The following is a 22,574-nucleotide window of genomic DNA, read 5'->3' as shown; positions in this document are numbered from 1 at the left end:
TCTCAAGCTCCCTGATAGTATTTGGTTTGTTTTCTTAGTTCAGTCTTTTTACTTCTTATCGAAATTCTCTTTCCTCACACATTTTTCTTGAGGCATAGGAAATTCCACAGAGTGCTAGTGACCTCATAAAGAAAAAACTCACTCTGAAATGAAGACTCACTGGATCTTTTGGAGATATGATTTAGCACTCTGAGGGTAAAACTAAGGGCCAAGAAATGTATTTTATTTAAAACATGCAGAACTGCAGCATTGATCAATGAGTACAGATCAGCAACTCAGAATGTTAAAATATTTCTTTAAAAAAAATCAAAACTGATTCTCTCCGTTGCATTGAGGTAGTTCTTTTGAATTCACACTGTGCTTGATCTACATTTGTAGTGTAGTATCCTTGCTGTTATCAAAAGGTGCATAACATGATAAGGTATGCTAGAAATATTTTACATTCTGATAATGTAACACTGCAATGTGATTTGTGTTTAGCAGATTAGGTGTTTTTCTGCTGCAAAATATTGTAACATAAAAAATAAGGTTTGGATTGCAAAGGACATTAAAGGCTTTAGAGTCCCCGCTTTCATTGAACTTCTGTGACAGATCTGTAAGTTTCTTAAACTTTAAAAGTTCTTTAAAAATTTAAAACATTATAGCATAGCAAGTACAAGTTCTAAAAACATACTACTGATAACAGGGTTCAGACTGACCTCTTTCAATACTGGCATGGATGAGCAATTAGATCTTTAATGGAGTGGTATCTGCACATAGGGGAATCCCTTCTAAAAGTCAGGCACAGAACATTTTAAAAGAAATGTCATTTCCTCTGGCAGTGAGCTACTATTGTTCCCATTCAGCAAACAGGGAACTAGGTTTACTTGTGAAAGATACTTCTGAATTAAAAAGGAACTCAGAACTTTTACCACCCACTGATTCACAGCTTTCCAACCCTGCTCCTATTTATTGTACAACATAATTTTAAGATAAGCTTAGTTCTTCTTTCATTCCACGAGAAAAGATAAAAGTGACAAGCACCTGCACTCATTTGTCACTGCTCAGTCTAAATTTAAACATTTCTCTTTTTTTCCTCCATGAGCTGTTCTGCTTACTTTGAGATCATGTCTTTATTTTACTTATATATTTATTTTACTTTTTAATACAAAACATTTTTATCTTATTTACAAATTAAAAATTAAAAAAAAAAGTTTAATTTTTTTCAGTAGCTTAATGCATCAAAGAAACCGACCCTTTGGTAAGTGAAAACAATTTGATAAATATTACTAACACAAGCCCATAAAATAAATAAAAATTGCACATATTCAGAAACAGTTATTTTCAATCACTTGAGTTTCCTTGTCATTAAGGATAGATGTTAAGTCTTTCTCAAAACATGGAGGAAAAACTGCAACCTTTTCTCTTCCTCTCAGACTTATTTCCACATGCCAATTAATTTCTCCTTTTTACACAAATTCATTCAATGCATTAGAAAATACTTTATCCACTTACTCTCTCTCTGCTCTCTTTCCTTGATTATAGCATCCAGCCATTTCTGCTTGTCCTCTGCAGTCTTGGCCATACAGACAAACCATTTGTTTTTGGCTGTGTTGTGTATCTTCCAGCCATTTGTCACCGTGTAGCCGTTGCTGTGGTAATCTGCTGTAAAATCCCAAAGCACAATACACACGATGAATAGAAGGCCTGCTTCTTGAATCAGATCAGTGTGCAACACCTTTATTAAAATGCTCTTATTTGGAGAGCCTGATTTTTGAGGTGTTCCTTATGCATCAGTCTTACTGACTGTCCATGTGGCTGGCTGTTACTTACCACCCTGGAAGTACAAACACTAATAGGAGTATCTATGCCTGTGTTGTTCAGTTTGAAAAATCTGTTCCCTGTGCAAATTATGTAAAACAGGTCTGTAATCAAGGATCCCTGTGACTCCAGGGCAGTGAAACCTCGTATTTGGAAGAGCCCTGACAACTTTTCTCATGAAAATCCACAGTGGGCACACTAATGACTGAAGTTCTATTCAAATAGATCACCATATTCCTATTCCTAGCACAATACTTCGCCCACAAAGCTGTCTTCTCTACAGCTTCAGTCCTAAGAGGTGCAACCTTTGTGGATGAAATCATAAACTCATCAATTATTCCAGCTTGTGTCAGGACATGCAACAGCTATTCCCATATTTCATTCTCGGCTACATTCCATGCTTCTGATTTGATGCTAAGACTAATATTTGGTAGTATTCTAAACTAGAAGATGACCTAGAAGTTCTGTTATTTTAGCTATAGTAGCTTAAGATGTAAGAAAAGAAAGAATGGAAAGAAGTTTAAAAATCTTTTACTAAATTAACTTGGATTAAGAGAAAAAATAGACAAGCTTCTGGATACATAAACTTCGTAAGGTCATTTCAGAATGAAGGACTAATGCCTGAAAGTATGACCAGTCTTTCAGCTGTGTGAGTTGGTCTAAGAATGAAGACATGGGATGTTACACAACTACCTAAGACTTCATTAAAGGAGAAGGATGAATACTTTTGTGCCGATTTCCCACACAAGATTTGGACTTTCTGTGTTGTTAAAAGACAGTATTTCTTCTCTTACCTGTTCCATCCTCCACATTCTCCACCTCCATGACTTCTGTGTTTATTCGGCCTCTGAAGATATAAAGGGACCCATTGATTGACTTTGTCCGTTTAGATGCTTTTTTCCCAGCAACTCTGCAATTAGGATTTAGACTGTTAGATACACATTAAAAAATAGCATAACATATATGCAACACAGCTTGTTTTGGATTCAACGGGTGCAGGAAACAAGAGCACAAATCAATCCGAGATATGACTATTAAAAAAGGATTTGAATATAGAGTGTCATGATATATGGCCACACTCAGATTGTAAGTAACTTGAATACTCAGTCAGTTCACAAATAAACATGTGCAACAGTATCAGTACAGCAGGAAAGGGCTTATTTTACAAGACTATGTGAAGATTGGGATGTATTTAAGATTTACATTCTTTACAACTGACTGAAATGACAGTACAACTGAACTGCACGTGGGTTTGGGATAAGAACTGCAATATCACCTGAAAAAAAGGTTACATTTGCCTCCTTTTTGCCTACAGCTTTGAGAAACTTGTGGTAGGTGTATGAAGTTCCAAATATGAAATGAAGCATACAAAGAGGCTGGTATCACATGGTCTGTCACATGTGTTCAACGTCTCTGCATGTGGCATCTGATTTTTATGTCTACAATAGGTTTAAAACTATCCGACTGACACCTGCCGAGCTTTAATATATAAGAACAACCCTGCTATGTGAACCGAAACATGACTGGTCAAATGATCACCGTTTGAGATGGCAGGTGTCCAAACTCTGTGCAGTGAGGGAATTGTGGCAACTTGCCAGGTGCTCATAAGATCCAAAGAGCATTGAGGTAAAAAACAGCTGGAAAGAAGATTTCTGTCAAAGTGAAATATTTGTGATAAACTGAGGTGCGATGAGAATCACCATGCTTTTTTTCTGAACAATATTTCCTTTTACAACTAGTTTAGGTGACAAATATACCTTTGGTGATGACCATATATTTACATCCAATCAGACCGACAGGGACTGAGAGCTTGGAGCTATTAGATCATTTCCTAAAGATGTCTGTTAGAGTCAGGAAAAAAAAAAAAAAAAAAAAAAGAGCTGTACTGGCAGCCTTATAAAACTCTTTAAATACTCAGCCCACTTCCCCACATGAAACATATTGTTCCTAACATCAGGATTCAATTTAAACAGCAGTCTATGATACCACTAAAAACACAAAATAATACTCAGCTCTGAAAAAAATCTATGTCATCAGTCTGTCAGGCTTCCCAAAGCTTCTGCAAAGGATGAGACTGCAGTCTTAGATCTAAAATCACAGTTCTAATTCTGATTTTAAACTCGTTTTGAAACAGTCTCAACAAAGCTACCTCCAATTTATGCTGTTGTGAGGAGATGATGCCCAAATTCAAATGGCTGCATTGTTGACTATTTACTGAAGATCAAGGGCACAATTCTGACTGCTCTTTTTGATCAAGGAAAACTCCAGTGATTTCTACAAGCATGGTATAAATGGGATAAGAACCAAGTCGCTCAATTTCAAATTGCAAACTGACGAAGGGTGTGGTTTCTTTTTGGTTTGTTTGTTTTTCTTCCAAAATCTGTGTTCCACTAACATGTTGGTTGTTCATCAAGCACCTGGTCAAATGATCACAGCAGCACAACTGGATAGACATTCATTTCCATCCTGGACTAATTACAAATAGCAGCTAGACAGAGGAAATATCCAAAACTAAAGTCACTCAGCAATCCCTAAATATATATTTTTCATTTGGCAATTACAAACAGACAACACAATTCAATTCACAATATTCAATTTTTTTAATGGAAATCAGATTCTGGGCATTTCATCAGCCTAAGATACATTATTAGACAAAGATAAACAATATCGATCCTTTGGGGAAATCAAAGTGCTACAGCAGCCTCCTCGGAAATCAAGCCAAACTACAGAGCAGCTCAGTAACATTACTGTACAAAAACAGAGGGTTGCTTAAAAGGCAGCAGAACATTTTGTTTTCTAAATCTTAGTATTCTGGGAAAAATGCCTGGACAGCGGGAGGGGCTAGGCTAACCTGAACTACAAACAGGACTAGAAAGACAGTTTTTAAGAGCTCTGAAGAATCGAAGAATTAGATATCAAGTTGATTTTTTAAAGGAATAGTTTTCTTTTAGACAACTCTAATTTCTGAACTCTGTTTCATATGAAAGAATGAATTGTGATAAATTGGTGAAGTGTCAAAATAAAGTATTTTTTATTTCTTGCTTTATTTCAGCAATGTCAGAATGCTTCAGTTAGTTGACATTAGAAGTCATTTAAGATTAAAGTGCTATTTTTTCTTTTAATTTAAATATTTATATTACATTGTAATAATTTCTAATATAGATTTCACTTTAAAATTGTATTTTACATTATAGAGTTTCACTATTATTCACACAAAGTATGAACACTAGTGTCATGATTTTTTTCCCAGCTTAACAGTTCCAAAATTTTCATGAACAAAAAAAATGGAAATTTAACCCACTTTTTGAAACAGAAGAATTTTCTTTGGATAAAACACTCTAGTTTTTGAGAAGTTCTAACTGGTTTGGCCATTCCACTTGGTCATCGCCAGTAAAGAGGTATAAACTGAAGAAGAGGGAGGATATTACAGGAAGGAAAGGAAGAGGAGAATCTGAATAGTAGAGGATATATGACAAATCCAGAAAAAACCAAGACACAGGAATGACACTAGAAGTGTGGAGGTGAAAAGCTTTAGAACTGAAATACGTTATAATTGCTGCAGAAGAAAATTGCCTTCCTCACTGCCAACACTATTTTAATAATAAGTAGTAGGTGTTAATAATGCTTAAGTTTTATAAGGTAAAATGATACAAAAATAGCCACTAGCATAAGAAAGGAAGACTATGCACAAAGCATATTGGCTGCAAATAATGAACAGCAACTTGCTGCTCATCTCTTCCTCTTTGCTCTGTGCCCTGCATCCACCTAATGTTCTCTTAGTCTTCCATTTTCCCCTTTCTTGGCTTTCTATCATTTTTCATGTCACCCTTGTCTGCTCAGAACAACCTCACAAAACAAGTTGGCAAGGCCTGCTTCTTCACATCACTCTTGGAGATCCATCTGCTCTGGGAAGCTTTCCAGCTGTAAGAACTCACTTAGTGATTTTTTTTTTGCACTGTATCAACTTCTTTATTTGGATTGTGTGCTTCTCAAAGTGGGGACCCCATTAATCTCTGGCATATTTATCTTACCATGTAGTAATTTCCTCCTCACGTAGTCTAAGCAATAGCAACAGTCAAAAACAGAGGAAAGTCACACCTGTGACTCAGCCTTACATAGCAACAGGGAATACATGTACAGTGAGTGATTAGTAATTGACCATACTTCCCATGTGCAAAACCTCCGAACCTCCATTTATAAAACCTCCATTATAAAAGCAGAGGGACTCACCTGGATTTCCTCTTGCAATAGACGAGTAGATTATCAAATAGAAAGAACATTCTCTCTTGGATGTTCCCTGCTGAGATTTTTAACAAAGTCCCTTGGAGCAAGAGCTGTGTGCAGATATCTGTAAGATTCGATCCCTGAAACAGAAAAGAGATCGTTTATTTTTCACTTTCTGTGTGCACACAACGAAGCACTTTTACTAAAGCTCTGTTATTTTATCTGTACATCATTAAACTGCCAAATGATTGATGCACTTAGGAAGATGAAATCCTCCATTTCTTATTGCAACTAAACACATCATGCCTTTTCTGGGTTACAAATACTTTTTTACAAATCCTCATATTCTGTGATAAATATTCCTTAGATCCAAGAGAGTTTTCCTTAGAAAAACCTTTCATTCTCAAAGCAGTTGTTTTGTGAGTCTCTCAAGACCACTAGTCTTCCATTCATATCCTAAGTATTCACTCAAAATATGACAAGTGATGGCTTTAGGAAAGCTTTATTAAAAAAAAAAAAAAAAAAAAAGTGGTATTTCTCTAACATTGTAGATCTGATTATGGCATAAGTCACTGTTAACCATCCCAATGGAAAATCATCTGAGTGGTGATCTCTCTCTCCAGCTCTTCTGTTAGAAGTACATGCAGCTGCTCTCCTTTCTAGAGCTCTAATGAACGCATGCAAGTCAGAAATGTAGCCATGAAAACCACAGGTCAGGTCTTGGACACTGTGCTAGGTGCAAGGCATCATATGCACTGAACTGCAGATATGCAGATAACTGAGCTTGATGCTCAAGCCATTCAATCACATGAGGATCCCTGCAAACTGAAAACCAAAGTGGATTACTCTAAACCATTCAATCCCCAAATTGTTATTCAGATTATTCCTAGGAAAAGTAATCACATAGTCCTTCAGATGGGAGTTTTAGGGCCAATGCAGTTGGGCACAAATGAAAACCAACCATGGGATTGTCCTGGGTCACTATCAGAACATGCAAATTCCAAGTGTCTGCTCATTCTGAATGAGCACAGTTGAGAATCTGCTCTTCAGCTGCACCACTGACCAAACAAGATAGGTTTGACTAAACCCTAGGCACTCGTCCCTTGGTCTACTCTTACTTCAAAGGTACAAGATCATCACATCAGGAAAAAAAAAAAAAAAGTTTCATGAAAAAAGTTTCAGGAAAACACATGGAGACGTAAGAAACATTTACTACTCAGTCCTGGAACACTTAATATTTTTTGCATTTCTTTTTGAGTTGGAAGGAAGAATAATTTAGGGTAACAGTGTGGGTTCCCTCACATGGTTGGCATGCAGATAAGGGAGTCAATCAGATAATGTGACCCATTGTCTTGAGTCTTACTGGAAAAGAGAACTGACTTTGGATTGCATGCCATTCATTATCAACAAAACTGCTTGATTTGCAAAGGTCCATTAACTTTAATATTCACAAATACCACAAAAGACCTGTAAAATGTAATTCAACCCACTTACAGAAACTGAAGACATCTCTCTGAACAGGCATGAAATCCAGATCTATCTAGAAAGTCACCCCAAAACGATTTGTTTGAATGATTTTAGACATTGTATGAGAGAATATTTTTCAGGAAGGCGCAGTCTGCTACCATTAAGCTATTCAGGGAAAATCACTGAATTGAAATCAGCCTTTCTAAATGTAATGCAGTCACTTTAAAGGTGTGAATAAAGTTTTAATGACATTGTTTTCTAAATCAACCCTTGCAAGCTGTGCTATATCTTGCTTTTAGTTAACAAGGAATCTGCTATTCTTTAAAGGCTGCCAACTACGGACATCAGTTTTGTGTATTCCACATACATGTATGTCTTTCTGTACTTTGGGGATGTACTTTAGTCATGCAGGAGCTAGCTCAACGCAATATTTCCATCTGCTGCCCTGGTATGTTTTTTATTTTTTAAATCCACCTATAGAAATACATATCCAGGAATGAGCACTTGTTAATTTGAAAATGACCTGCTGACCATGACTATCTACATGGGAATTCACTATATATCAGAAATATAACCCCAAAGCCAAGTAACACACACACAAATAGGAACAGAAACCAACCAACTGTATAACATAGAAGCATGTTCCCCACACGGTTTGCCCATGTAGAAATCAAGGCGTCATAGCACCTCAGCATCAAATACTTAATTCACTAAAAGCCACACAGAGGAAGCAAAAGCAAGGAGCACAGTGATATCAGTAATTGGACTTAATCTTTTACTGTCACTAGAATTACTAGGTAAAATTATCTGGCCTATTTTGTACAGGAAGTGAAAGCATATAAGTTGGTCCTCACCTTAAAATCTAAGAATCTTTATTTTTCCATCAGACCCATCATGATGGTATCTGAACATCGCTGATGCACTTCCTGTTTGCTGTTGGCCTAGCTACTTCCCATTTATACCAATCTGAGAGTTTTTTTCAATAGTAAGAAACAGAGCAGGAAGATTTATATTATGTTTTCAGAGACAAGAAAGGATTTCTCACCTTTCTAAGTATGACCAAGCTGCAGGCAAAAAAAAGAAAACATCATAGCTGGTGGAATTGCAAATTACAGCCAATTATAAAACACTTGATCTGCCCAAGCGCTAACACATCTTACAACTCATGCTGTTCTGTGATGGGGGTTTTGCTTCCCTAAACGTTTCAGACTGGGAGAATGTGTGGATTCTTCATGTAGCAATTCCGTAGTAAAAATAATTCACAAGGATTCATGAGGAGGAGCTCACCCCACAGAATAATCAACATGTAATTAACAGATTCTTCACTAACCATACAAAAACATTTTACAAAAAAGCTGGACTTCTCATGCATCCTCTACTTTTTTCCCCCTTTATTAAACTAATATTTGTTTCCCAGAAGGATTAACCAGAATCAAATTGGCCTGCCTAGACTACTCCATAAAATACAACTACAAGGATTCTGTGCATTCCAGAAGGATGAATCTGAGAGAGTTCATTTAGATGAATAAAACTCTGATCAAGCCGCGGGTCTTCAAAGGCTCCCCAGGCTTGGCTTACTTTAACATGACCCATCATTATAATATGTTTCAGAAAGAGACTGATAGGATGATGCCAGCATATGATAGTGAGAATGGTTGTATTCGAGGGACAGACAGACTGGTAGGCAGAGATTTTGAAGGAAAAATGAGGAACCAAGGCAAATGCTCAAGAAAATAACTACTGCTCTTAGTGAAGCTAGAGATGACCCTTGGGAGCAAGAAGAGACATGGCAGACGTCGAATGATGTTACGTTGTTCCTCATATTGGAAATGTTGAGGGTGGCGCTGATGGCAATGAGATGAAGATAGGTCAGGGATGGTCCCACTGGGACAGTTGTAAGAAAGCATCTGGTCATAGAAACCAGTGAAACTGTGCTGGTTTGGTTAAACAGATACTCTAGGCAAGGTGGAGCCTGTTCCAAATTAAGCGAAAAAATTACTGCCAAGCTTCATGTTGGGCTACTTGCATATTCCACAGTCAGGATACCTCTCAGATAGTCATAAAGAACTTGGTCGTAAGTAAGCTGAAGTTTACTTCTTTTTGACAATTTCAATGGCTTGTACTAAAACTGCTGGAAGCTATGGACCTTATCAGATTAGTACGCGGTAAATAACCATACATACAGGACATAAACATTTCAGAATCTAAAACCATGATAACAGAGAAAGAGATTTTCTATTTTCTAGGAGAGATTACCATCAGATGAACAGAAAATCTGAATGTGACATTTGCCTTATACACTTTCTCTAACAGACAGCTCTGTGGTTTGCATGGTTAAGTTAAAAATGTTTTTAATTCATCAGTTGCAACATTCCACAGGATAGGAGTTAGGAACCCTTCTCACAAACTGTGATATCCATCTGAAAGAACTGAAAACAGTTTTTTACTAACATACCACTTTGCACAAAAGTCTTAATTTGCAAGACTACGGCACTGTGGCAACCAAAAGATAAGACACTGTCATTCAGTTTCAAATTGCTTTATGGGCACAAAAGAAAAAACGTGATCGTGTTTAGTACTAGTCTACATCTATGTTATAAAGCTAGCTTGCCTCCTCTCAATATGCCACAAGGAGATTCAGTAACTTTCCACGGCTTACTACTAGTAGTCAAAAAAAACACTTCTCCCTTTTTGAACTTTTGGAGTGAGTGACATAAGTGACTTTGTTACATATAAACAAATCTAAATGGATTTTCAGGCCCAGAATGTTGCTGTGAATTAGTACCCCATCTCCCACCCTCAACACTGCAATAAGTTTGATACCACTTCATTTATGACATCGTGGACACTTTCAGAGCCATGTTTCGAGCTCTAGAGCTCAAACCATGCCTCTTGCCTAGAGGACCCACAAGTTGCATTGAACCTGACATGGTTTTAGCTGCTTCTGGAAGTCCTGCTATATCAAATATTACATGACCTTTTTTGTTTGTTGAGCTTGCTATCCAAAAAATAAATACACAGCTGGATATCTGGGTTGCTCTCGTGTCTCTAGCTGGATGCCAAGAACATCCTTAAGGGAAAAAATGAGCAAGGTTTAAAATACACACGAAATACAGAAAAAACAACCCAAAAAAGATTTGTGGAGAGCACCCAAGACTCCAAACATGAGGAGGTTTATACGACCTCTAAAAATATGTCCTCAGCTGGCAATGATCAGCATCAATATTTTAAAAGTCAGTCTTGCTAAATGCCAATGCCAATCTCTTTATGACACCATTTAACACCACTGACTCCCTGTGGTACACCTCCCAGAGGCTTCCAGCTCCACTGACTCAAGGGCCTCAAGTAAAGTCATCACAAAATAAGCTGCCAACCCTTTTGTGCATCATCCTGACTTCCCAGTATTTCTCCTGGGTGGCTCTTTTTTTCAGATTTCCTCTGTCCCCAAGCTTCGTATCTCAGTTATCTCCCTCTCTTTATTTTTCTCTCTTCCAGAGTACATGCTTCCACCTATACAGATACACCTTCTGATAAACACATCACTATGAACACATCTGTGAAAAACTTAACTGGAGTAAATACAAATATACTAGTTGCTTTCTAACTGAGCCTTTATCTTTTATACAGGAAATCTGTAGGAAGCCAACTTTCAAAGCTCCCACAAAAATGAAAGGCTTGTAGGAAAGAAAACAGAAGCTTGTGTTATTTAGACCACTCCTGATTTCATCTTCTAGTTTTGTCCTTCAAATGAAACCTGACCATTTGAAATTTCAGTCCTTGCCAGCTCTAGTACCTTTCTTTATTTCATGATCTGTTTCTTCTGCTACAATTTAGCAGCAGCAGCCTGCACTCCCCAAAATAAACATTGAATTCTAAACCTGTCAAAGTGATGCCACCCACAGCTTCTAGTGCATTTACACATCAGAAGTCCCTGAACACAGTATGAACCACCAAACTTCAGCCCACTAAACCATGCAGTAAATTGTCTCCAGAGGGCTTGCTAATCCTGCGTCATACCTCCCATCCTTCAATGTGGGACTGCAACTGTTCAAGGGCTTCCAGTTTCTCCATCTGTCGCTTGGTCTCGTTGATATTTGTGCAGACCGTCTTCATTGCCTGCAATGCATTCTGGACAGCTGGGTGATCAGGATGCTTAGAGGGAGTCCTCTTAGCCAATTCCTTCGGAAAAAAATAAAAAATAAAAAAATTAGAAGTTGCATGTGGAAAGCAAACAGCATGAAAGTGCAGTCCTGCAGGAAAATGACAATAATGCAGTAGAATTAAAGAAAATTTGTGGGTACGTTACTGTAGATACTGTTCTCTGCTCTTCATGTGTACAGGGTTGCTGCTTAATAAGTTAAGGAATTACTTACATTAAATATATCAGATTAAAAGAGTTCAAGCCACATATGTTTTGCTGTATCATCACATACATTTGCTTCTAACATGACCCGAGGCCAAATAAATTAAAATAAATTATTACATAAAAACCACACTGTCCACATCACACATGCACTGGCCTGTTGACCTAGACATGGTCTTCATCCTATACCATTTCCAGTGATATACATCCAACGTTACACTGAAGCTGCGCTGGGCCCCATCATGATCTGATGAAGACTGTCCATAGCAAGTCTCGTTAAGAACAACCAGAGCTATGGAAGTTGGGTTTTGTGTGAGGAATAGCCTTACAGGAACACTGCTAGGCTGTATACGCCGTACACAGTACTTACACAGATGGTCAGGTGTAGACTAATCCTGAAGGTGAAGCTTCAGGACCTAGTTGTTTAAATCTATAAACAGCAAAAAATGCTACTAGATCCACCTCAAACCGGAAGGGCCCTCATAACAAGCCTCTTTCCCTTGAATATGGCAGGATCCCAACGTGACGCCACCCCTAACCTAGACTCCTCAGAGTACAGGTGTCCTCTAAGGGGAGGTGAGGAGCTGCCTCCGGCCCGGCACTGCCAGTCCCACTCACAGCTCTGCCCCATGAGCGTCAGCAGCAGCCTGCCCTGGCAGCCAAGAGGGCAAACCACATTTTGGGGTGTGTTAAACACAGCACGGCCAGCCGGGGAGCTTTTCCCACCACCATTCCTGTCAGTGCAGCCTCACTTCAATATTGTGTGCAGTTCTGGGCTCGATGGTATAAAAGGATGTTAAGGTGCTTGAAAAGCACCCCAGATCAGGGTAACAGAGCTGGAAGGCATGCCCTATAAGAGAGCCTGAGGGCACCTGGGTAGTCTAACCTGAAGAAAAGAAACTGAGAGGTGAGCTTGCTGCTCTCTGCAACTTCCTGAGGAGGGGAAGCCGAGAGGTGCTGGTCTCTGCTCCCTGGTCACCACAGGACATGTGGAAATGGCACAAAGCTGTGCCTGGGGAGGCTTAGAGTGGACATTAAGAAGAATTTCTTTACCATGAGGGTATAACATACTTGGGTTTTTGGTCAGCCCTGAAGAGGTCAGGCAGTTGGATTAGATGATCTTTGAAGACCCCTTCCAACTGAACTATTCTATTCTATTTTATCCTATCTTAAACGTGCTTAAGAAAGGGCATGCCCCTTCCCCCAGTCATGTTGAGGAAGGGAGTTAGGGAGCTACTGGGTGGACAGCCAGAAGCCAGCCAAGGTCAATAACCACACTCAGGTAAGTGCCTATAGCTCTGGGTAGTCAGTCTGCATGTCCAGAAATCCCAGTGAAAGTCACTAGCTACAGGTGTCCCATGTTTGTTTGTTTTGTGTGTGTGTGTGTGTGTGTGTGTGAGGGATGTACCATGCTCATTTTATCAAGAAGAAAAGGAACACAAGAGTAAATTGTCCAAGAGCAAGCCACTTGCAGAACCAAGACTTTTTAGCGCTCAGTGCTTTTACCTCCAAGACAGGCACATGGCAAGTGGGGAGGGCTTCCCAAAAGGCAAACATGATGGCATGAGAAAGAGAAGTGCCAAGAGAACAGCAGGAGTTTAGCAAGGACTTCTCCTCACCTCTAGGAGGCTGTGGCATGTGTTTTGACTGGAGAGAGTAACAGAGAGATGAACAGCTTGTCTGCTCCCAAGGAGTTCATACGAGACTGCTTCACTTGACTCAACATGCAATATCCCATAAACACTGCCCGCTGAGGAACAACAGGATTAAAACTTGGGACCTGACAACATCTACCAGAGTTTGGCAAAAGGAGCAACCACTGTCAACTCACAATTAATCATTTTTTCAGACCAATGCTATTTTATAGTCATCCACGATTGGATAAAAATGCATTAACAAAATCTTAACTAAGGCTGGTAGTTCCCTCTTGATACATAATACCGTGTTTAACACCCACATTGTTACATTGCCTGGAATATTTCTCTTTCTCCCTATGTTATGTTTTGCCTCAACATGTTATTTGGTTGTTTTAAAGTCCCATGACTAAATGGCAAACTGCTGCTGAATTGCATCATTTTTCATGAGAGAGGAAAAGAGAGTTTGAAATGGTGCCTGCACAGCAGTGTGGTCTGAACAGAGCTGAACTGCCTCAGTCCAGAGCTCCCACAGCTAAGGACAAAGACAGCCAAACTGTTCCAGGTGGTATTCATCCAAGATTTGAGATTACAATCCCCAAATGTTTGTCATGGGCTCCGACAAGGTTTATTCTGTGGTCCTATTTGTCTTTGACTTCTCCACGTTGGCATGTCAACCTAAGCAAGCATCTCCTCACCACGCTGTTTTTTGCCATGTTGACATTCAAGATCTTTGTGCCATGCTGTCTTGCTTGACACTGACATACTCTGCAGGTATGATCCTGAGTACAGCTGGGGCTTGCCTCCCCTGAGTTGGTAGCACAACTGTAATACAAGCTCTGCTCCTAAACTGGCTTCTGTCCTCACGTGCCCTCTAGATCAACTCACCTGGTGCTTCTAGGGTGAAGGTACGTAGCCTGTGAGACAGCAGAGGGATGTGAGCTGAAGCTCAAGTCCTGCTGAAGCTTGCATTACCTTGTAGTAACTCCAATAGCTGCTAATCCAACCACTTAGCTAATCCAGACACTGTGCTGCTAAATCACGGATCTTTCTCTGTCCTAGTGTTGATTCATACATCAGCTCTACAAAGTTCTCCAGACAGAAGTCTCTTTTAGTGCGTGACAGGTTTGTGCATACCTGGCTGTACTTTTCTACTAGCAGGAATGTCTGCAGAATAAATCATTGGGACCGTGAGGTGCAGAATATTGTCTATATTAACTTCTCAGTTTGAAGAACGATCTAAACTCAAGTCTGCACCTTGAGATGAAACTATTCAGCTACTGAGACACCTGTAAGTAACACAAAAGACCGGTCTCCTGAGAATCCAGACACAACAATGGGAGGTACTCTCATACCTACCCAGACAGATCCCGGAGACAGAAAGGTCCAAATGAATGGGGGGTACGTCCGTGTTTGTCCAGTAAAATGCGACTATTCAATTCTTTGGATAGACTTGGCATTTTGAGAACTTATTCACAGCTGCAATTTCTCCTTCCTCAAAATTACTGACAGTGATTGAAAATTGCTGAAGGACGATGGAGGAGATGGGTTACATGCTGACAACCAGGAATCCCACTAAGAGAGGAGTTAATGATCGTAACTCTTGGATGATTTACAAAGTAACACATGCAGAAGAAAGGGAAGCTGCCTGCTACAACTGTCAGTCACTATTACAAATGTAATTCCCTGGGGAATTTCTCACCCCACTTTTGTTCAAAGTGAGGCCAGGGCAAGTAAGGAGAAGAGAGGGCACCTTGGTGACACCAGCTTCTGTTTCCAGAACAGAGAACAACTTTTGCTACATGACTCTCATGAAAATCTTTGCTTGCAAGCAAAGAGAGACAGCTTGTGGCACACATCCATCTCCCTGGCTCCAGCAGCACAGTAGCCTGCTTTGATGCTCCAGACAACACCTTCTGTTGTGTCCTCATACTCTGCAGAACACCCCCCAGCTGCTCTGTGCCTCCTGATGCCTGAAAGCGGGGAAGATATGGGAGCAAGTGCCTACTTTCTGACCCACAGCATTTTATGCAGTGGCTGCTATTGAGAGGAAAATGAAGCTCTTTGACACTCATGAGTCTTTCCTCATTCTCCCTTTCCCCTATACCTTCCCCCCCCAGCCTCCCGACTTTGGGTAATGCTGTCTTGTCAAAGAAGGAAGGGCAGAAAGTGGCACCACAGCACCTTCCCCACCCCCACTAGCTGCCTGCAGCGCTGACCAAGAAGCATGAGAGGACGCTGGAAAAGGCAGGGAGAGGAGTGCTGGCTGGGCACTCGTCTGCCTCAACAGCAGCAGCAGCTGAAACAGTTGGAGCAGTGGAACTCCATTGGGGTAGGTGTCTCGTTTGTCCCACCGCTACTCAGTCCTAAGCTGGGCAAGGAAGAGCCCTGCTGCTCTGCCACTGACAGCCCCTGAAAGAGCAGAGCCCGGCACTTCTGAAACACAGCCAGGGAGCTCTGGGTGCTTATTTACTCTAGTGACAGATTTATGATGTGTAAACTATGAGAGCATTTGCCAACATGTTGAAAGGCAGCTGAGAGAGAGACCAGATGGCAAACCTTGGGTATGATGGCCCTGTCTTCCATACAGCTCGTCTATATGGCTGTCTGGAAGGACTTTATGTATTGCAACTTGTGCACCACAAGGCCTAGGACATGAGGTTGCTGCCACTTGCAGAAATCTATTCCTTGCAAAGAGTGTCTTAAACTAATTCATAAAACATCTACCTTCTAGCTACAAAGTTGTTAATCCTTCAGACTAACTAGCAGTTGAGAACAGAAAAGCTGGTATTTTTCACAGCCTTTCTAATCTTCAGTGCTATCCTCTGACTTCTCTGTCTTGAAAAAAAAAGTTGCAAACATATTCTGTATTATAAGCTTGAAAAAAAAGACTGTTCTTTAATAAACACAGATCAAAATGGGAACTGTCTCCTCTCAGCACAGCATTCTCTTTTTATTTCACAGCTTTTTCATAGCTGCCAAGTTTGAGGTTGTGCCACTCACAGCACCTATACACAGAGCCTGACTGCTTTTATGAGTGGAGTAACAGCACTCAGACATCCACAGTCAGCTGTAGTGTCCCTCTAAACAGCATGCAGAAAGGAAGGACAGGTAATCTACCTATCTACCCTAATCTACCCTATTTTCATTTAAAACTTTAGTCCTATAACCACAGCCCTACATAGAGTCCCTTCTCATCTTTCTGTAGGCCCCCTTTAAGTTCTGGAAAGCTTCTATAAGGTTTCCCTGAAGTCTGCTGTTCTCCCGACTGAACTTCCCAAGGTCTCTCAGCCTCTCTTCACAGCAGAGGTGCTCCAGCCCCCTGATCACCCTTGTGGCCCTCCTCTGGACCCACTCCAACAGCTCTACACGTCCTTATGCTGGGGGCTCCAGACTTGAATGCAGCACTGCAGGTGGGATTTCATGAGAGCAGAGGGGGAGAATCATCTCCCTTGACCTGAAAGTTTCCAGGAGGATCTGCTGAAGGATCTTGCCAGGCACAGAGGTGAGAATGACTGGGCTGTAGTTCCCCATGTCTTCTTTTCTTCCCTTTTTAAAAATTGGGGTTCCAGGAAGTGTGAACTTCAGACTGCCATGACTTCCCAAATGTGACAGATAGTGTCTTAGAAAGTTCATCTACCAGTACCCTCAGGACCTTTGGATGCATCTCATCAGGACCCATGAACTTGTGCACCTTCAGGTTCCTTAAATGCTCTTGCAGCTGATCTCCTCCTTCATTTTCCCAGCCCTGCCCTTGCCTTCTGCATTTGGGTGATGTGGTTAGAGCACCTGCCGGTAAAGGCTGAAGCAAAAGTCATTGAGTAGCTCAGCCTTCTCCATATCCTGGGTAACCACATCTCCTGTTTCCTTCAGGAGAGGACTCACAGTTTTCCTAATCTTCCTTTTATCACTGACATCGTTGTAGAAACCCTTCTTGTTGCCCTTGATCTATCAGACAGTGTCTTTTTATTCCTCTCAGGTTACCTGTCCCTGCTTCCATCCCGTGTTTCTTTTTTGTGTCTGAGTTTGGCCAGGAGCTCCTTGTTCATCCATGCAGGCATCCTTGCACTTTTGCATGATTTCCTCTCTGTAGGGATGCATCGCTCTTCAGCTTGGAGGAGGTGAGCCTTGAGTACTAACCAGCTTACTTCACCCCTATGTGTAGATGAACCTATGCAACAATTTCACATGCTTCCACATGACCAGGTTTGGATCCCTGGATAACAAATTGCACTTGGAAACAGATTCACAAGGTGAAATTGGAAGCTACAATTTGTCAACTTATCCTTGGAAGAAACAGTGTAGAAGTAATAGATACATAGGTAAAGCTCTTGCATTTGGATTTTATGAGACTATTTGGCTTCTTAGTTCCATCCAGAAAGTCTAACAATCAGGAAATAAAACTATGAAGGAAAAGGCCCTGCTAGAGACTTAAATGCTGCCTTACTTCTTTTATTAACTGTACCAGAGAGAGAGGGAGAACTCTACAAAGAAATGCCAATCTCCAATTATGCAATGTAGTGAAAGGAATTCCAACTGAAGCATTTCAGTATCAGATACAGCTTTAAATAGCTGAAGGCTAAAAGAGTTCCAAACATGACAGAATCTAAATATAAAAGCTAAATCACATAAGAAATAAGACACATCAGCTGTTTGTGCATTTGTCATTTTACTAATTGTGCTTGATGCCCCAAAAAAGAAACAAAAAAACTCTGAGGAGAGACCTTAGCAACAAAAACATTGCACAGGAAGATGCAATAAGGTAGCAGGGGGATGCTGAGCGAACGATGCAGGCAGGCAGAGGAAACTAGAGGTTTTTCAAATGTAAACACACTTTTAATACTTCCTAGCAGAAAGGATGTTATTCTGCTTAACTGATCTTTTTTTTTAAAAAAGAAGCCTGTGTCATCCTTTCACATGTCCTCCCTGTCACACAAAGATGTGCTTAAAAATGACACCTGAACATGTTTTGCAGTCAAAATTTAATTTCTGTAAGTCTCTATATTTTAAAAAACTCTATCTTCATACTTTTGAAGACACTCACACATGGCTTTAACATGAATTCTGTGCAGTGACTTAACACTGCAAATCATTGCTTGCCAGGCTGTGTCACTCTGCACTACAAACCAGTGCATGCATAAAACATGGTTTCATAGATACATCCGTTGGTAATTCAGTGAACACCTCAGGATTACAGAGATAACTAGGACACCATATTCCTTATCAATTCAAAAAGTCATGGTAATAAGCAGTTCAGTTCCAAACTGTGGGTAAAAAAAACATCACCAACACCAAAAACCACAACATGCATAAGAACACATTAACACCTTGCTGAAAAAATGTAGCTAGATTTTTTGTATTTGTGTTTTTCAGTTTACATGAATTAAAATGAATTTTGTACTTTAACCAACCAGAAAACAGATGCTACACAAGGCTCTGCATACCCATCAATCACAGCAGTTTTTACCCTGTGTGTTTTTTAAATTTATAATTTATGTCACTGCCTCTGCAAGGTAAAGACTAGACAGCAATAGATCACTAAAACTGATTACATTAGATGTGCCATCAAATCTTCAACATACGCTTAAAAATTAAAGTGAAACAAAAAGGTGTTTTATATATATTAGCAGTTATTTGTGATTATATATAAAAAGCACTGAAGACAGAGTATGATTTATAAATTGGCAGTACTCCTTACAACTCTGTACGGTGTATATATAATTTTTAATGCTGTAACATTATGCTATGAAGACTTGGATTTTAACCAGGCAATATTATGAATCTAAGAGCAACATCCCTCTTCTGAGGATTGACGGGGGAGCAAAGCCCCGAAGATTAAACGTACTCAATTAGGGCTAATTAGAAGATTTTGTTCCTTAAACATCGCTGAGAGGAATGCTGAGGGAGAAGAGGGGAGTGAGGGAGTTTTCTTCATTCTGTTCTGTGTCCCCAGCACTGGCTTCCCATCTCTGCCTTTCACTGCATTTGTTCAGACCTGTGTACACCTCACTGCTGGGTTCTCCCCTACAAGAGGGCTCTGAGCCTGGACGCTCAGCTTTCTCCTCCAGGTTTTTCTTTTCCTCTTAGGGCCAATGAGTCTTCCGTCACATGAAGCAACACATAATAAGTGCCCTAAATCCTCCACAGAGTTGCATGTATTATAAGATATTTTTAAAGTATCAGAAGTGTAATGTGCATTTCTGGCTGGAGACTTAGCAATTCCTTAAGAGAACAAACATCAACTAAGAAACAAGCTCTGTGACATGCACTAGGCTATCAGGAGCCTGTAGGGGTGCGGCCATCATGTGCTTCACATTCCTCGCATGTTGGGAGGAAGAAGACAGAAATGACTGTTCCTAATCCCTACCCCCAGTGGTGTGATTAACTCATGATCACTCTTCCCCTAGGGTTTTCTTCTTGCTGACATAAACGCTCTTTATTAGGGGGAAAAGGCTATTTCTGTTCAGAGATTGGTTTACACAACAGCTGCTTCTACTCTTAAGACGTATAGTTACCGCTAATTAATACAGAGTCATACAATTATTATCAGTGAGACAGAGCTGCCTTAATCCAAGACGTTCTGCTAGAAATATTTACTCAGCAAGCTCTGCAGCGTACACATCCGCAATGGAGTTTTAAGTCACTCGCACCGTATATGCTCTCAAGTTCTGTCCATCTGTTTGTCTTTTCTGCTTACCGAATTGTAATGCCCATCACAGCAAGTACAGCTCCATTTCGTTCAAGCCTACTCAAAGGCTCTTTTCTCACCTTTAAGGAAAATTTATAATGTATCTCATTGATAACAGACAAACATTCAGAGCTCCAACACACCCAAAAAGACTTCAAATCCTCTGCTGAAGTGTGACATCAAGGGAAAGAAGTGGGAGATAGATACATTAGGGAGGGCTTGGACTGGGGATAAAACTAATTTACTGACCAACAAGTTTGTGCTAATTCTTTTCTCAGGCTGCCTGGAGCAGACAAAAACTGTACTAGGGAAAAAATATTATCATTTCTTCTCTGATTGCACAGGGATTGTGAAACACCATGGTGAGTTCTGAGTCCCACGCTTCAAACCAAAGACAAGGCTTGCAAACTGACTTCCAAGGAAGGCAACCAAAATTTGAAAACTGTTTAGTCAGATGCTCCAAAGTTGCTGTGTTTGGTGCACAGAAAAAGAAACTGGAAAAAAAAATAAAAATTGAGCTTTATCAATCACCATCACCTGAATGATCATTTTGTCTCCTTAATTTTTTGGTTAAAAAAATTAAAAAGTTTGGTCAGAGGATGAGAAAACGTAAGATCAGTTACAAGATGCCATACTTTACATTGGAAATAACTGGTAAGATTTGTTTAAGTTGTATCTGCACTTAGAGATATTCCAGTATGCTATTCCTAATTAAGTAACCCAGATCGATTTCATGTGAGATCCTATTATTCTGGAATAACAACACTCACATATTGAATTAATCAAAAATAGTTATCACATTTTAAAAGTGCCTTTCCCTATTATTTATGGCTGGCTTTCAAACATATAAGTCTGAGTTACTACATTCATATCATCTTAATCAAACCTAACTACTTAGCAATCCTAAATGACTATACTATAACAAGGTCATTTCAAAGTTATCAGAAAATCTGGATGTTCATAAATTCTTATTAAAAACACAAATAGAGAAGTAGGATAACATGATAATTTTTCTAATCAGCTGGAATACATAGTATCTGTTTGCCCTGGGAATTAGATAAAATAAGATCCAATTCCCATGAATACAAAACTGCTATTTCAGGAGCAATAACTGCAGTTCAGTGGCAAGGGGAGAACAAATGCTTAATTTGAGGGTTGTGTTATTTTTAAATCTAATTTTTTTTTTTTTTGATTGGTGAGTTGCATTTTCCTGGTCAGCACTAACAGAAACCAGCCCTCCCCTTATCTTAGCTTTCTTCATGTCTGAAACAGTCATGTCCACGGTGGTAATTTTGTGCCAGCAAGCATCAGACAAGTCTCGAATGGGACACAGTTCATTGACCATGAGCTCACTAGTTTGAGGATCAGCATCAGTTAGATGTTCTAATGATCACAGATATTGCCGGAGCTGAATACCCCCTAGTAACGGCATAACCTCACTAACTGAGGCAGATTTGTTGCTTAACAGAAACTAAATTCCCTTCAGCTTTTACTTGAAATTTTTATGTCCTGCCCAGGAAATTATAAGTAGCAAACTGTGTGATTTATATCAGCCTGTATACATAAAGAAATCTCTAGAAAAATTGAATGCAACATTAAAGACCCATTATTGCAGCTTTCCCTGTTCACTCCCTTTGTAGCTCTTTGCTCTATGCATGTGTGTGGTTCTGAGAGAACAGCAACAGATCCAAACACCCGTGCCCCCATCCCACAAGGCAGGCACAGTGTAGGCATCAAAGGCAAATTTAACTTCATTCTACCCTATTGTGGCTGCAAACGAAGAGACGCTGCTTAGTCTTAGCCTTCCTGGTGGTATTTTTGGCTTTCAAAGAAATGAGGTTTGTGCTTGCTGGCTTCTTTACATACACAACTGTGTACATGTGAGAAAGTAAAAACCACACACCTTATTTCCATAGGCCAACATTTGTTCCCCAGAGCACAATGCCTTCAGTTACCATTGTACTTGGAAAGACCACAGTTCAGAGAAACTTATTTTAGGCTTTTGATCACTCCCTCTTTGCAAAGCAAACTCTTAAAGAAGAGCAAGCAAGACCGTTCATTCATAGCTCTTCCAATCACTGACACAGAACCTCATACTTTCTGAAAGATTTGTCCTATAATGGTAGAGGAACAGGAAAGTTTAAGTTGAAGAATACCAAAAAGTCACTGCATCGATTATACTACTACCCTGTAATCAAAAGTGTGCATCTCCTCTGGCATTTGAGTGACAGAGCATCTCTCACTCATTTCTGAGTAAAATCCCTGAAATTTCAGGATTTTTTGTAATATTGGCAGTTTCTGACATTCTAATATTTTGATGGGCTTTTAAAACAGAATAGAGATTTTGATTTGCAAGTCAAACTTCTGTCTGTAGCTAAGAAGTCAGATTATTCAAACT

The 22,574-nt window shown here is 39.8% G+C and overlaps 1 protein-coding gene across 3 annotated transcripts in view; it reads right to left on the bottom strand.

Annotated features, from left to right (window-relative positions):
• Nucleotides 1–22,574, bottom strand: part of PREX1 (phosphatidylinositol-3,4,5-trisphosphate dependent Rac exchange factor 1) — a 176,956-nt gene that overhangs the window by 61,687 nt on the left and 92,695 nt on the right. For all 3 annotated transcript variants that reach the window (XM_027473200.3, XM_027473201.3, XM_038166032.2), the window contains 4 exons: nucleotides 11,509–11,670; nucleotides 6,031–6,164; nucleotides 2,595–2,710; nucleotides 1,495–1,644 (listed from right to left, as the gene is read on the bottom strand). In XM_027473200.3, the coding sequence (XP_027329001.1) occupies nucleotides 1,495–1,644; nucleotides 2,595–2,710; nucleotides 6,031–6,164; nucleotides 11,509–11,670 (562 nt within the window). The remainder of the gene's footprint in view (nucleotides 1–1,494; nucleotides 1,645–2,594; nucleotides 2,711–6,030; nucleotides 6,165–11,508; nucleotides 11,671–22,574) is intronic.

This window comes from Anas platyrhynchos, chromosome 21 (genome assembly GCF_047663525.1).
Source record: "Anas platyrhynchos isolate ZD024472 breed Pekin duck chromosome 21, IASCAAS_PekinDuck_T2T, whole genome shotgun sequence".
Taxonomy (NCBI): domain Eukaryota; kingdom Metazoa; phylum Chordata; class Aves; order Anseriformes; family Anatidae; genus Anas; species Anas platyrhynchos.
The sequence above is the reverse complement of the archived record's forward strand: the minus strand, read 5'-3'. Positions and strand labels throughout refer to the sequence as shown.